Here is a 13,315-nt window from a genome sequence, read left to right as displayed (position 1 = left end):
CGGCGTCCGGCCGCTGTCACCTGGCCCACTTGACTGTCCGGCTGGCCATGGCTGTCGCTGCCCCACTAGACGGACGGTGTGAGCCCAACTGGGGCAGCACCCAATCAAGGTAAGGTCAGGCCAGGCGAAGCGTCGAGAGTCCGTCACCATCATGTTGACATGTTCGCGTCAATCCGAGCTATCATTTGCCTCGCGGCTCATCGATCAACGTCCAGAGAACAACATGTCTCCAAGTCTCGTGCTTCCCTGTCGTCTGTTGTCTCGCAGACTTGCGTTGTGCAGCCTCCGTCTGGGCCAACACTGACTCGCAAACAAGCTCTTTCAACTTGGATGGCAACTTGGCACCTGGGAGTTGCCTGACGAATCGCGACCTGATCGCCCTTCAGCTCAAAGCACATACAGACATGCTGCAACCAGACGCAACAGACATCGGACGGCCCCGTCACTGCTGTGCATGTTAGGCATCGCTCTACTGTCAGTGCCCGACAACGCCAGAACCGTACCATTTAAGCCGAGGTGACCAGCGCCGGGCGCATCGACCTTGGATACATTCCTTGCCTGAGCCAGTCCGGGGGCAAAGTATATTGCTTCATTACACATTGAGTCTTCTTCGTGCCCATATTGAAATTGGAGGTCGCGGCCTGTTCAACAGTTGGCCAGCGTTGCTCTCGGTGGTGGTGCTTTACATACGTCGTACGTATAGCCAAGGTGTCCAAGGAAAACTAGCGAACTAAAGAAAAGCTGATGCCCTTCTCCTATGGTACAGCTCAAAGCCGCTCCTCAAACAATATTCCTGCGTCTGCAACACAAGTCGGCCTTCAAGGCGGCACGCGACTGGGTTCCCCGCTTCTGCAATAACACGAATGAGGCTGACGATACGACACGATGGGCAAAGACAATTTTTTGTCTCGATAGGAATACTGCACATACTGCGAGGAAGCTCATTTGCCAATGGCTCATGAGCCAAAAACCGCAAATTCAGACTTTCTTTGGCCGTTTGTCTGTTGGCAGTTTTACCAATCCTTGCCATGCAGATCCCAACTACCCCGAAACCCACCATCGTGAGGTCGTCAACTTCTCAAGAACCCCTACTCAATCGTCAAAATGAGTTGGGCTTTTTAGATTGTGCATTTTTTCGGCAATAAACACATAGCTTACACTGTTGTCCAGACCGCGTGCCCCTATCCATTTCTATCCACCATGCGCAATATTTACTTGGACTTGTGCCAACGCATCACCGCAGCTTCCAGCTTCATGGGACCTAAAGAAAAAACGAGTCTTGCCACCCAGATGGCGGGCTGACTACGACAAAACATTGAGACGGGGGCAAAAGAAGTCCCGGGGCATTCGGAGGGAGTTGCGAGTTGCCACCCGTCAGCTCCCCTGATACGTGCGTCCTGTGTGACCGAATTTGCCCAAAATGCCCTCCCCTCTCCCATTTTCCTCTAGGCAACAAAGCTCATTTTACTCTTGCGGGCGGCATTTGGGTAGTTGGGCCCCGGATACGAATACATCATGCAAGGTAAGCTTGGGCTCTGTCTTTCTAAGCTTCTGTTTCCAGTTCGCATGGCCTTTTCGGCTCCAATGCCACCCATCGCCATGACGCACATGGTTGATATCCGGCTTCTGCATTTTCCCTTTCACCAAGCCCTGCTCTGTCGGCACCCCATGTGCTCATCAATATCTGCCGGGCGGAACCTCGAACGATTGGTACATCTCAGGGATGCTCGATACGGACAATGCTGTCGATGGGGATGGCAGCTACGAATCCAGCCACCCCACCACCGACGTCAGCGGCAGTGACTTCGTCGTCTAGGTTGATGCCATTTGCGATTTACGCGCCTGGAAGTGCATGAACTACACGCCAGGGACATTGCAGAAATTTCGGACCATGGTGAATTGTCGCCCGAAACTCTCTGCGGCAGGTTATCCTGTTCCTACGTCTCCAATACTCTGGGTCCCGGACCATGGCCCGTCAAGTCGCGTCTGATCTCGGTCGCGAATCGAGCCAGGTCACTAGTCTTTTGAGATTGATTCTGGACAGATGCAGTACAGACGTAGTTCCCCCCCCATGTCACCGAGGGGTCGTCAGGGGACACGCCTGACATGAGATGGACAAGGCGACAAATCGTCCTGAACGACCCCTCGCCATGCCACCATACCTCGTTTCCAGCCATACCATGCCGTCATATTTTTGATCAAATGACTGGACAAATGACATTGGGCCTGTAGGATCACATCCCGAAGACCCCTACTTTCGAGGGCTCACTTGTTCTCGGGGATCGACAAGGAGCTTTTGCGCACACATGTCCACTCACTGGACGAAGCTCATCAGGCATTTTTATCTGGCTGCCTTTTTGGGTTTGCTTGCTGTTGAAAATTATTCCATGGGCCCACTCGCTGTCCTAGCCTTTTCACACTCACACCCCCTGCAAACACAAGAGGAAGAGAAAATCGAAAGAGAAAAAAAAAACGCAAACACATTGCCAAGGGAGGCCGGGCGAACCACCCCTCTACTTGTCACCCGAGCCTAAACATCTACCAAAGGAACTGCACACCAGTCTTCCCGTTCTGTGACGGCTTGTGGGGTTCTATTTCCATACGACAGCCTTGCTGTGAATGCATGGAGGCCAAAAGCTGTGGCAAATTGCAATGCGTCTCGTCTACTCCTATTGCCTCGTCGTGTTCTCACATAACGTTGGCACGTCAATCCGTCGTTTTGCCACCGAAGCAATACACTGTCTGCTCTACATCCTGGCCCAGTGCCGACTTATATATAACTTAGGTCCATTGGGCTACCTTTTCTACTCGGTTCCCAAGCAGCATGTTTTGATTTCAACGTTCCGTCGGTCCAGTCCATCCACATTCTTCTTCAAGTCTCGGCGTCCTGCTCTTGGTGTCTGACCTTGCGGAGCCGCAACTTGTATCCTTTGGGATGTCACGTACGAACCACACCAATAGTTGAACATTTCCTTGGCCACCAGAACCCTCCCCCGTTCTCTCGCTCAACATATCCAACCTCCCAGCCAGCCTGAGCGAGCTGTGATCATGTCCCAGCCTTCCTCAACCGGTGCAGTGCGCCACTTCTCATCAGCACAGTGCGGCACAATCCTGCTATCCATTCACGACGAAGATGTGCCATCTGAAGTTGTTGACGGAAGCAAACAAACACCCCCTTGACCAGTGGGAGCAAGCTAATCGCCTCTGGTGTCATCAGATCTGTCACTTGTTCACACACCACGCCCTCTCAGCTCCCCGCCACAACAGCGGACTGTTCCTACAGCATCGATCGATTCACCGACCCGTCTACATGCGTGCCACCCCATCATCCAGACCGATACCTGAGGGGCCCCATGGGGTACGCACCCCTATCCCTGCGGGACGCAGAAGAGCGCGCCAGACGAATTATTGGCAGCGTCGACGCTCTCTTCACGTCCCCCTGACGACAGATGAATCATCAACAGAACAAAATACAGTACGGGAGTCGTGACATTCTCGGGACCAATTTCGAATCATTTCGTTAGCCTTCAGTGCTGTTTAAATATCATTGTTTTTTCTTCCTTTACACTCCGCACTTTATCCCACGAAATGTAGTTACATTGCGTTCCAGAACATGTCTCTATTTCCACCCACTTGCCGCATTAGGCAAGCATGCTCGCCTCTTGTTTCTTGTCCCGTCGTTTCCCCATTGTCCAAATGCATCGGTTACTCTTCCTGCGCCCATGCCATGGCAAAACGCGTACGTAGCGTGGGCGTGTCACATTTCAAAGTGCGACAGATGACGTGGTGGCTTGTCCCGCGTAAAGCATCACCACCGGTCCAGTTTGCCAGTATTCCACACACAATGTGAGGCCGGAAACGCGTCTCCCGCATTGATTCTCCGAAATCTTGCTCACAAGAAGAGCATCAATCTCGTGCAGCTGTGTCCGCGTTCCACCTTGGCCCAATGCCACGGCCACGACGCACCGCCACCCTCAACCTCGATGCCTCATCGGCAGTCAATCCCGGCCGTGTCTTCAAAAAGCAGACACACAACGTCAAGCACTACACACGGCAGCCGGGAGCGGGAGGGAACCTCCAGTCTATTAAACGCGAGAAAAACCCCGACTATTGTACAGCTCCTCGCTAGCAAGGCTACCATGCCAGTCTGCCAGCCAACATCCTGCTCTAATGCCCCCGTTAAGCAAACATACGAGATGGCAACTCTCCCATCCGTCTATTCAAGAGGTCAAGAAAAAAAAAACCTAGCCACAACGTTCGGCTTCTAGTCAAAATGAAAAACAGGGCGACAGCAAAGGCGGCTTGTCCGGTGCAGACCCAGCGCTTGGGCCTACAGTTCCCCTTGCAAACGCGTGGCGTGCTGTCCAGCCAGATTCCCTTTCCTTTTTTCTTCCATCTGTCCTTTGTGCATCATGATCCGAAGGAAAGGGTATTTACTTGGCGATTTCCACGCCGCCCGTGGCTCCCAGCATCTTCTTCAAATCGCCGTAGATGGCAAACTGACCGGCTGTCAGGGTACCAACCATGAAGAGACGAGCGCCAATGCCAGAGTAGGAGCCGCGGAAACCGAGCTCCTTGGCAATCTTGATGAGGCGAGAAGTGGTGCCCTCACCGGGGAGACCCTTGGTCTTGTTGATCTTGGAGAGCATGGTGTCGGCGGGCTGGGAGACAAGGGCGGCGGCGAAACCGGCTGTTAAACCGGCAGCCAGGTTGGCAACAGTCTGCATGCCATCGGAGAGGCTCTCCTTGGGATACTGGCGGAAGATGGCCTCGGCAGCCTTTTCGTAGACGACGAACTTGGCCATGGTGTAAGGGATCCTGGCGAGTCGGGGTCAGTTTCTGTGCTCAGCGGGCAGGGCATCGAGTGCGCCGCGGCCCGGTGAGCCGGGAGGGCGGGGGGACGGGGCGCTTACTGCTTGAAGAGGATGGGGCCGAAACCAGCGTAGAAGGCGCCGACGCCCTCATTCTTGAGCATCTTGGAGAAGCCTCCAATGAGGCCGTTGGCATACGTCGGCTCAGAGACGAGACGGATACGGGTGGCCTCGAGGGGGCAGAGGGCGATGTCGGCGAAGAACTCGGCGGCGGCGGAGGAAGCGAGGTAGACAGCGGTGCGGTTCTGGGAAGCAGTCTCGTAGCCCAGCGTGTTGATCCACTGCTGCTTGAAGAATTCGTAGCCCCCGAACTTGAAGGCGCCCTGCAGGAAGTAACCGGCAAAGGTAGGGCCGACACCAGTCAGGAGAGCGCCAGCACCCTCATTCTGGATGACCTGGCGGAAACCGCCAATCATGCCGCGGTTGTAGGTCTTGGGGTCGAGCTGGATACGTGTCTTGACGCTGTTTTCCGAGAAACGTCAGTTACACCTGGGCGATGGATGGCATAGAGGCATGTCAAAGGTCGCTGAAATTGACGGGGGCGGTGGGCACACAACGGCGCCCGGCTTCTCGCAAACGAGGGGCGCTCTGCGACAGAAGCATCGGAATGGAATCGGGACAAAACATACACGTCGACGGGAGTAAGACCACCGTGGGTGACGGAGCAGCAGACAGCCCCAGCAAGGGCGAATCGGGAGTACAAAGCCACGCCGGAGAGCTGGGCAGGCTCGGCAGCCTTGACGTTCTGGACTATGGCATCGACCTTGGCCGAGCCAGTTGATTTCGCGTCGGTGGCCATTGTGACGGACGGTAGATTCCTTCAGACGAGACTGAAGAGGACAGGTACAGAGTGGAGTTGGGGAGAAAGAGTGATTAGGAGAAGAGGTGTCGACGCGGAGTGGGTTGGGAATCAATAAAAAGGATCGCGGGTTCTCTCGCCCGGAGGAGCGAGCGGATGGACACTTGGGCTCAGGCAACTCGGGCAAGGGATTGAGAAAAAAAAATTGTTGCTGCTTCGGAAACAGTCGGGTCTTCCCATTGGACGTGGCAGCCACATGCGGTCCACTCCGGCCTCGCTCAGGCACAGCCATCAGCCACTTCTCTGGATTGGCAGACACTTGACTTTTGCGCATGGAATGCGCTTGTGTGGGTCTGGCCTCGCTGCCTCGGTCAATCCGACCAGTGACGCTCCGTCATCCCCATCTGGTAGAGTGACTTATTCCGTGATGCCTTTCCATGCTCTTTCCAGTCAGCAAAAATCAGTATTCGATGAACTGCGGACTACTCCGGACACTAGTGCCTCGGTACCAGGTACCGACTTACTTTATACTACTTAAGTACTCAACCGACGATTGACTTTGTCTGAGCCACCCACCATGGTACTCCGTACCAGACTCCGTTCCCTTTTCCGATCCCCCGCTGGCCATCCTGACCGGAAACACCTCGGGTGATCCTGCAAACCATCCAGCACGCCAAGCCCGCCAACGTGTCCATCGCAACGCCTCCTGATGGTCGGCAACTGGTCAGTAGAACTATGAATCAATTGCTGTGCATTGTCGCCGCTACCTGAGGAGCCTCATCCCAATGTCCAGCGTGACGGCCGTCGCGCCATCTTAATCACTCATATATTCATGGCTCCTGGCGTCGGTGACGTAGAATGACCACGGACTGGATTGTCGTGGTCGTCGTCCAAAGCAGCTACCCCATACATTCCCAGCCATGCCAAGGTCTCCTGTGTTCTACAGCACTGGTGTCGACGAGTCTATATTTTGCTCACTGTATGCCAAGGCATGGATTAGAAACTGTGCAATTGCATTCACTGTCTAATCTAGTGGAGTTTGTTGGACTCACCCTGTGATCATTTCTTCTGCCATGCACCTAAAACACACAAACTTCACTGTCGTGAGATCCTGCAGTAGGCTCCACCCCCACTTACACTAACACATAGTTATCCTATGCGGCCACTAGAACAGGGCCAGCGTGATAGAATCAAAATTTAGTACAGGAGCGCTCGTCGGCCTCGCCAATGTACGCCTCAATCGTCAGATTGCTCAGTACGATACTGCCTCATTCGTTCACGGCCTACGGAATCGACGGACTTTGACCGTGCTTGGACACAATTGTAACAAGGGCTGGTCACTGGGATCAGGACTTGGAGCATACACTCCTATGCACATATAACATCATATGATCTCACAGGTCCTGTTTCCTCGACCTGAAGGACTCGACCAACGAGGCTATATATACAAGGAAGTGCCTGTGAGTGTGACCCGACTAGGTGATGGAGGCTTGATGCCTCGTGCCCTTGGTGCCTTGGTGCCCGAGCCCACGAGTGGCCTATGAGGGCATCGTGATAGCTGCGACCTTTGTGCATTGCAGCTAGTCATGTGGTTGAGGCTCTTGACCACAAGTTCCGTGTAACAACAATGCGTTGTGGGCTAGCTAGAGAAACCACCAGAACCAGGGCCTGCGCTATAGAGGGTCGTTAGATGGACCGGCAAACTTCCCGGGGAAGCACTAGAAGCTCGTTTCAGCTTACGCAAGCCATATAGTTATTGCTTGGACAACTCGGACCCATTTGAAGCAATTGTTATGAATCAACCACATTTCTGCAGGCAATCTGAGCATGAGCAAAGTGGCCGGTTTGTAGTCGGGTGTCCGGGTAAATATTCACGGACGATGGATCTGTCTCCGAGTTTTATGTCCGTTTAGTACGGGCTCGCTGTGGCCTGGCCGGTGGACCTAATTTCACATTAGTACTATGTACTTTGGTTGCCTCGAGTCCCCACCAGTGCCGCCACTGCCGAAAAACAACGGCGCAATTAGCTCTGCAGTGACGCCATAGAATTTATGGGTTTTCGTGCACCGAGCTTCACCGCTGCCCCCCTCAGGTAGATCGCGTCCAGTTCTAGGTCTGGGGTCCCCCCCTTCAACCCAGATCGATGGATCGCGGCAAGCCTCACAGCAGAATTGGTGTTAACAAGTCCCGAGCTCGTTTGCTTTGTGCCGTTCATGATGGTGCGGTTAGTCGGCACTTGGCTAGCTGCCGATGGGATGGCCCTTGGTTGCATGTGGATTATTCTGCCAGGGATCGAATTCGATGGGGAGCAGTTGTCCGTCAAGCACAATCGTGATTCATCAATGACGAATGACCCCACCGCAGAGACTCATCCCGGTTAAAGTTTGAGGGTGGGAGCAATCCATGGAGATAAGTCAATGCTCCGGCCGTCAAGTTCGACAACAAAAAGGGATCTACCCCCCTTGCTGCCGCCGAGAACGTTCGCACCATTTGATCACAAGCTACCAGAGCCACTACCGTAAACCCGTCGTTCAGATTCTATCCAAGCCAACAGTTATACAATGACCGATTACAAGTTCGAAGGATGGATGGGCTTAGACGCCGAGTCCGCCAGGGGCAACATGGTCTGGCAGGAGTACGAACCGAAACCATGGGAAGAGACAGATGTTGACATCAAAATCACCAATTCTGGCATCTGCGGGTCCGATTTGCACACTCTCAGATCAGGTTGGGTAAGCAGAGAGTCACCCATCATGATGAATTCCTTACATCGAAAGGTGTCCAGCAGATAATGTTTGGACAGTGCTTGCGTATCGAACTCGGCGAGTACAAAATGCTGACATCTGGCTTGCTGTACAGGGTCAAACCCCTTACCCTTGCGTTGTCGGGCACGAAATCGTGGGCGTAGCCGTCCGCGTCGGTTCCAAGGCTGAAGGTGGAATCAAGGTCGGTGACCTTGTCGGTGTTGGCGCACAATCCGACTCTTGTCTGGGCCGTGATGGCCCTTGCAACGAATGCAGCCATGATTCCGAGAACTACTGTACCAAGGTCATCAACACATACGCTTCTGTACATAGAAATGGAGGAAAAGGATATGGTGGCTATGGTTTGTACCACCGTTGCCCCTCACACTTTGTGCTCAAGATTCCCGAAGGACTCGCCCCAGAATATGCCGCCCCCATGCTCTGTGGTGGCGTAACTGTTTACTCACCTCTCAAACACTTTGGAGCTGGCCCAGGCAAGAAGGTCGCCGTGGCAGGGGTTGGCGGTCTGGGGCACTTTGCTGTCTTGTTTGCCAAAGCATTAGGCGCGGATGAAGTCGTAGGAATCTCCCGAAAGGCTAGCAAAAAACAGGAGGCTCTAGACCTGGGCTGTGATGATTACATCGCAACCGATGATGACAAGGATTGGGGGAAGCATAATGCCCGCCGTTTTGATATCATCATCAGTACAGTATCCTCCGAGAAGGTAAGCCAAACCGCGTTCTTGCTACCTCGCAGCTCAAATCGACGACGGACGGTTTCAAGTCTTTTTGACTAGATGAGGAGATCATAGCCTGACTAACATGCGCGATAGATGCCTCTAGACACTTATCTCAGCACGCTGGGGCTGGATGGTACACTGGTCCAGGTTGGAGCGCCTGAAGGCCCTGTGCCGTTGCGCATTTTTAGCATAATTCCCGGCCGTCGCAGAATTGCTGGATCCGGCATCGGCAGTCCGAAGGAGATTCGAGAAATGTTCCAGCTGGCCGTTGACAAGAAGATCAAGCCATGGGTTGAGAAGCGTCCGATGAAGGAAGCTAACCAGGCAATCGTGGACATGGAAGCGGGCAAAGCAAGATTCCGATATGTGCTGCAGAATTAGAAGGAGCTTGCCAGGTGCATATTCTCAAGCTTGCCCCATTCTTTTTTTTTTTTCTTTTTTTTTCTTTGGAATGCAAAATCCACGGGAGACTGGCCGCAGTGACTAGAAGAAGAACCTGAGGCATGATGAGGGTAAAGAATATTATTAGTCTCAGAAGACGCCGACTCAAGTCACCAGCTTCCGAAGTTGGCTGTTATTGTTTTAGAACTGAAGTGCTACAACTACTAGCCTGATATGGTAGTGGTATCGGGTAATATCAAGTCGAATGCGTCGTGGTCTATTTTGAGCCGGGGACCAAAGGGACGGGCTGGCGGAATCAGAGAGTCAGCACCCCCAGCCGTGTGTTTGTCTGATTGTGCCATCCGGCGACTGATGGCTGGGTTCCTCGTCATTGGAACAGGGGCACGCAGCATGGTGACATGGAGATGCAAAAGACGCCGTTATGCTTTGGGAGCAACGAGAGATGAAAGTGGGCGGGCGGAGAGCTTACAATGGAGTAGTCAGTCACCCCCGTATTCAACGCACCAAGTGGGAAGGAGCCACCGACGGGGCTTGCCCCAGTGTAGCTACATATCTGTACGTACAGGTGCATTACATATGCACAACTCCAGCTTGATCTGAAAATTTTTTCGTTCGGGATTCTGTTGACTCGTTCTTCCTCCAAGCCCGTCACGCCTGCCGCGATGCCGTGTCGTCATTTTCTTTATCGCGCCGGCGGGTGACACGGGTGACACGGGTCAGCTACCCAACGCAGGGGCCGTCGAACCTGTAACACGCACCAATAACGAGACACCGCCTGTAGCACGACCTACGAGTGCAGAGCTGACATTACAATACGTTCTCCTGGGACCTGACTCAACATCCAGGTGTCTTACGGAGTATTATTAACTGAGATGAGTCCGAGCTGGATGTCACTGGTCACCGGAACGTGGAAGGACGCAGAGCCATGGCCGTTGCCGCAAATTGAGCTGCCCACAAAGGAACGGTGTTATGGAGCGGACAAGACGGAGCTTCACCCAATAGGATGCTCTCTTCACTAGGGCAACGGAAAAACCGCTTGGCTCACAGACTTGGCTGTCGACAGGCCCGATTGTGTTTTTGCAGAGACGGCAATGTTACGTACCTTAGACGGAGTAACATGTGCACCTACTCCGACACCACCCCATGCATCATCACCAATCCGACGGTGTCAGCAGCATATTGCTCCCAATCACGAGTCGCAAGACCCTTGAACAATTGATCCATTTACATTTCAGCAACCCGCATCTGCTCTGGGCAGAAAATGATGCTGTCAAATCTGGAAGCAGTTGGCTGTCATCCACGCATCATGTTCTCCAGAAAAACGCCTTGGAGCCAATACCCGTTGTGCCTTCCCCCTGGGATGCTCTCTGAGCGTCGTCAACTGACGAGGAGACATGAAAGGCAGAGCGAAAAGACACGGTGGGAAGATCGATGCCAAGCGCCTTGCAACAATCCAGCTTAGCAGACTACGTGCTCGGGTCCGCCCAGCTGACAGTCGGTACCTTTCAAGGCCTGGTTATAGTTGTCACTAATAAGGCATTGGGTCATTTGAGGGTGCCATCCTCCTCAACTGAGCTGGACTCTGTTTGACAACGATGCAACGCGAAAAGTGTCGTCGGGTGGTCGCTCACACCACCAGCACCACCTGTTTGTTCTATTTGCAAGCTCAAGTCTGCATGATTGGACAATGAAAACAGGGCTGTCAGTTCACCAACAGATACACATATAGCTTTTCCTGCCCGGAACTTCTGCCATGCGAAAGAGGAGGCTTGACCCTAGAAGCGCCTGCCCCTGGACCCCGACGCCCACCTTTCGGCTTAGCTCCAGCCTGCCGCTCGGGAAGTTCGGCCAGGCCAGGGCATGTCGACGTCGCCAACCAGATGGATCCATACATACATATATGGATCGAGCCTGGGCCACGTTGGCATGAAGCGCAACACGCCAGAAATCACTAATAACCAGTTTCGCGAATAATTCTAGGCACTTCGACCGCTCATAGCCCTGCGCAACCGCGAACAACAAGGACAAGGGTGAAAAAACGACGATGTTACATGTTACCTCTGTGCTGACATGAAGTTGGGGGTGGTTTGACGCCGACCCCTGTGCATACCCAACAAACATATTGCTTGGCTGCCCTCTCTGGCAGAGTCTAGTGTGACTTGGCATAGTAGGATTGGCCTACGACTGTTCGGCGCCAATTCCTTGTCAACTGGTTTAAAGTGGTCGGGTGAATGCCGCCGGAGGCGAGCCACCCCTGCCCATGGCGTTTGTAAAGCTGTGATGCAGGGCCACCTATAGGCCATGGAGCACAGGATCTCGTATTTAGGCTGCTACTGGCAACCAATGCTGGCGATAGCCGTGCTTGCCCGTTCTCTTCAGTTTTCTCGTCCCAGAACTCGGTCGGCAGCGTCATAAAAGGGAGTGGACGCCGTTGACCTGGGCAGAGCTTGTTCCTGTTTCCTCTCCTCGTCCACGGTCGTTTCTTTAAGTACTTAGTCCATCGTTACGAAGACACTCGCTACTTCGCCACTGCTTGAATACTTGCATCTGAATTTCTCGTCGTTGTATTATATTAGCAAACCACCACAAGAACTCGGTCACTCCAAGTACTGTCGAGATGAAGACTGCTCTTGTTGTCGGCGCTCTCGCCGCCTATGCTGCTGCTCACACATATCCCAACTGTGAGCATGACAACTGCTACCGCGCTCTGATCAAGGACGGTCTCCAGGACAAAGCCAGGAACTTCTGCTCCGGATGGCTTGCTGGCACTACTACCCTGGACTCTGCTATTCCCACCGACTTCAACAACTGCAACAACGTCAAGGCCGCCAGCTCTGCTTGCTCCTGCGTCACTTACAACCCTTCTCAGACAGCTGGTCCTTCCATCACCTCTACTCCTGCCCTAATCAGCGAGGAGCCCTCCACGACCACTCCTACGACCACCGAGTCTGAGCAGCCTCCTACAACGATTCCTACCACTCAGGCTCCCGCTACGACCACTCCCGCGACCAGCCATGCCACCACCAAGTGGACGACTTCCACCGTCTGCACCACCAAGACTTACACCATCACCTCTTGTCCCACTGAGGTGACCAAGTGCCCCGCTGGTCACACCACCGTCATTACAGAGACCATTCCTATCTATACCACAGTCTGCCCCGTCACCGAGACCCATGGTCCTCTGCCTCCTCCTCCCCGTCCTGCTGGCAACCAGACGTCTGCTCTTTACACCACTCAGATCTATACCATCAGTTCTTGCCCTTCTTCTGTGCCCGATTGCCCCAAGGTCGTCACCACCGTCTACCCTACTGGCACAACCATAATTAAGAGCTTGACCTCTGTGCCCGTTGATTCCACCCAGCCTGCCCAGCCTACCCAGCCAAGTATCCAACCTATTCACGGTACCGGCGTTCCTCCCCCCGCCCCCCGCCCTCAGACCACTCAGCCTTCCCCTCCCATCGTCACGGCCGCCGCTGGTCAGCTTGTTGGAAGCCTCGAGCTCGTTGCTGCCGCTGCTGGTGTTGCTGCCCTCTTGCTGTAAAGGAAACAGCGACATGGTCGGCCAAGGGCCCGTTTTTGGACAGCCCATAATACACTTTTTTTTCACTTTCACTTCTCAGCTTCTTCTTTCAAGGGAGTAAAAACTTATACATGTAGATATTAAGATAAGAATCAAGGATTTTCGATGTCTTTTCAAGGTTGGAACAATGCTCGGCCATTTTGGGCGCTGTGGATAAGAATGGTACTATGACTATTTAAC

At 53.6% G+C, this 13,315-nt stretch overlaps 3 protein-coding genes across 3 annotated transcripts; 2 read left to right on the top strand and 1 right to left on the bottom strand.

Annotated features, from left to right (window-relative positions):
* Positions 1-4,433: 4,433 nt before the first annotated feature.
* MAM_07347 (mitochondrial phosphate carrier protein) lies at positions 4,434-5,670 on the bottom strand (the record flags this gene model as incomplete). Its single annotated transcript, XM_040826145.1, has 3 exons — positions 4,434-4,818; positions 4,914-5,333; positions 5,501-5,670. The coding sequence occupies 3 exons, from the start codon at positions 5,668-5,670 to the stop codon at positions 4,434-4,436; spliced, it is 975 nt and encodes a 324-aa protein (XP_040675817.1).
* Positions 5,671-8,231: 2,561 nt separating this feature from the next.
* Positions 8,232-9,534, top strand: MAM_07346 (Alcohol dehydrogenase superfamily, zinc-type; the record flags this gene model as incomplete). The annotated part of the gene is made up of 3 exons (XM_040826144.1): positions 8,232-8,402; positions 8,530-9,138; positions 9,247-9,534. 3 exons carry the CDS (start codon positions 8,232-8,234, stop codon positions 9,532-9,534), a joined length of 1,068 nt encoding a protein of 355 aa, XP_040675816.1.
* Positions 9,535-12,172: 2,638 nt separating this feature from the next.
* MAM_07345 (uncharacterized protein) lies at positions 12,173-13,096 on the top strand (the record flags this gene model as incomplete). The annotated part of the gene is made up of 1 exon (XM_040826143.1): positions 12,173-13,096. The coding sequence occupies one exon, from the start codon at positions 12,173-12,175 to the stop codon at positions 13,094-13,096; it is 924 nt and encodes a 307-aa protein (XP_040675815.1).
* Positions 13,097-13,315: the final 219 nt, after the last annotated feature.

Source organism: Metarhizium album (assembly GCF_000804445.1).
Source record: "Metarhizium album ARSEF 1941 chromosome Unknown scaffold_30, whole genome shotgun sequence".
Taxonomy (NCBI): Eukaryota; Fungi; Ascomycota; class Sordariomycetes; order Hypocreales; family Clavicipitaceae; genus Metarhizium; species Metarhizium album.
Note: the sequence above shows the minus strand (reverse complement) of the source record. Positions and strands in the feature narration are given on the sequence as shown.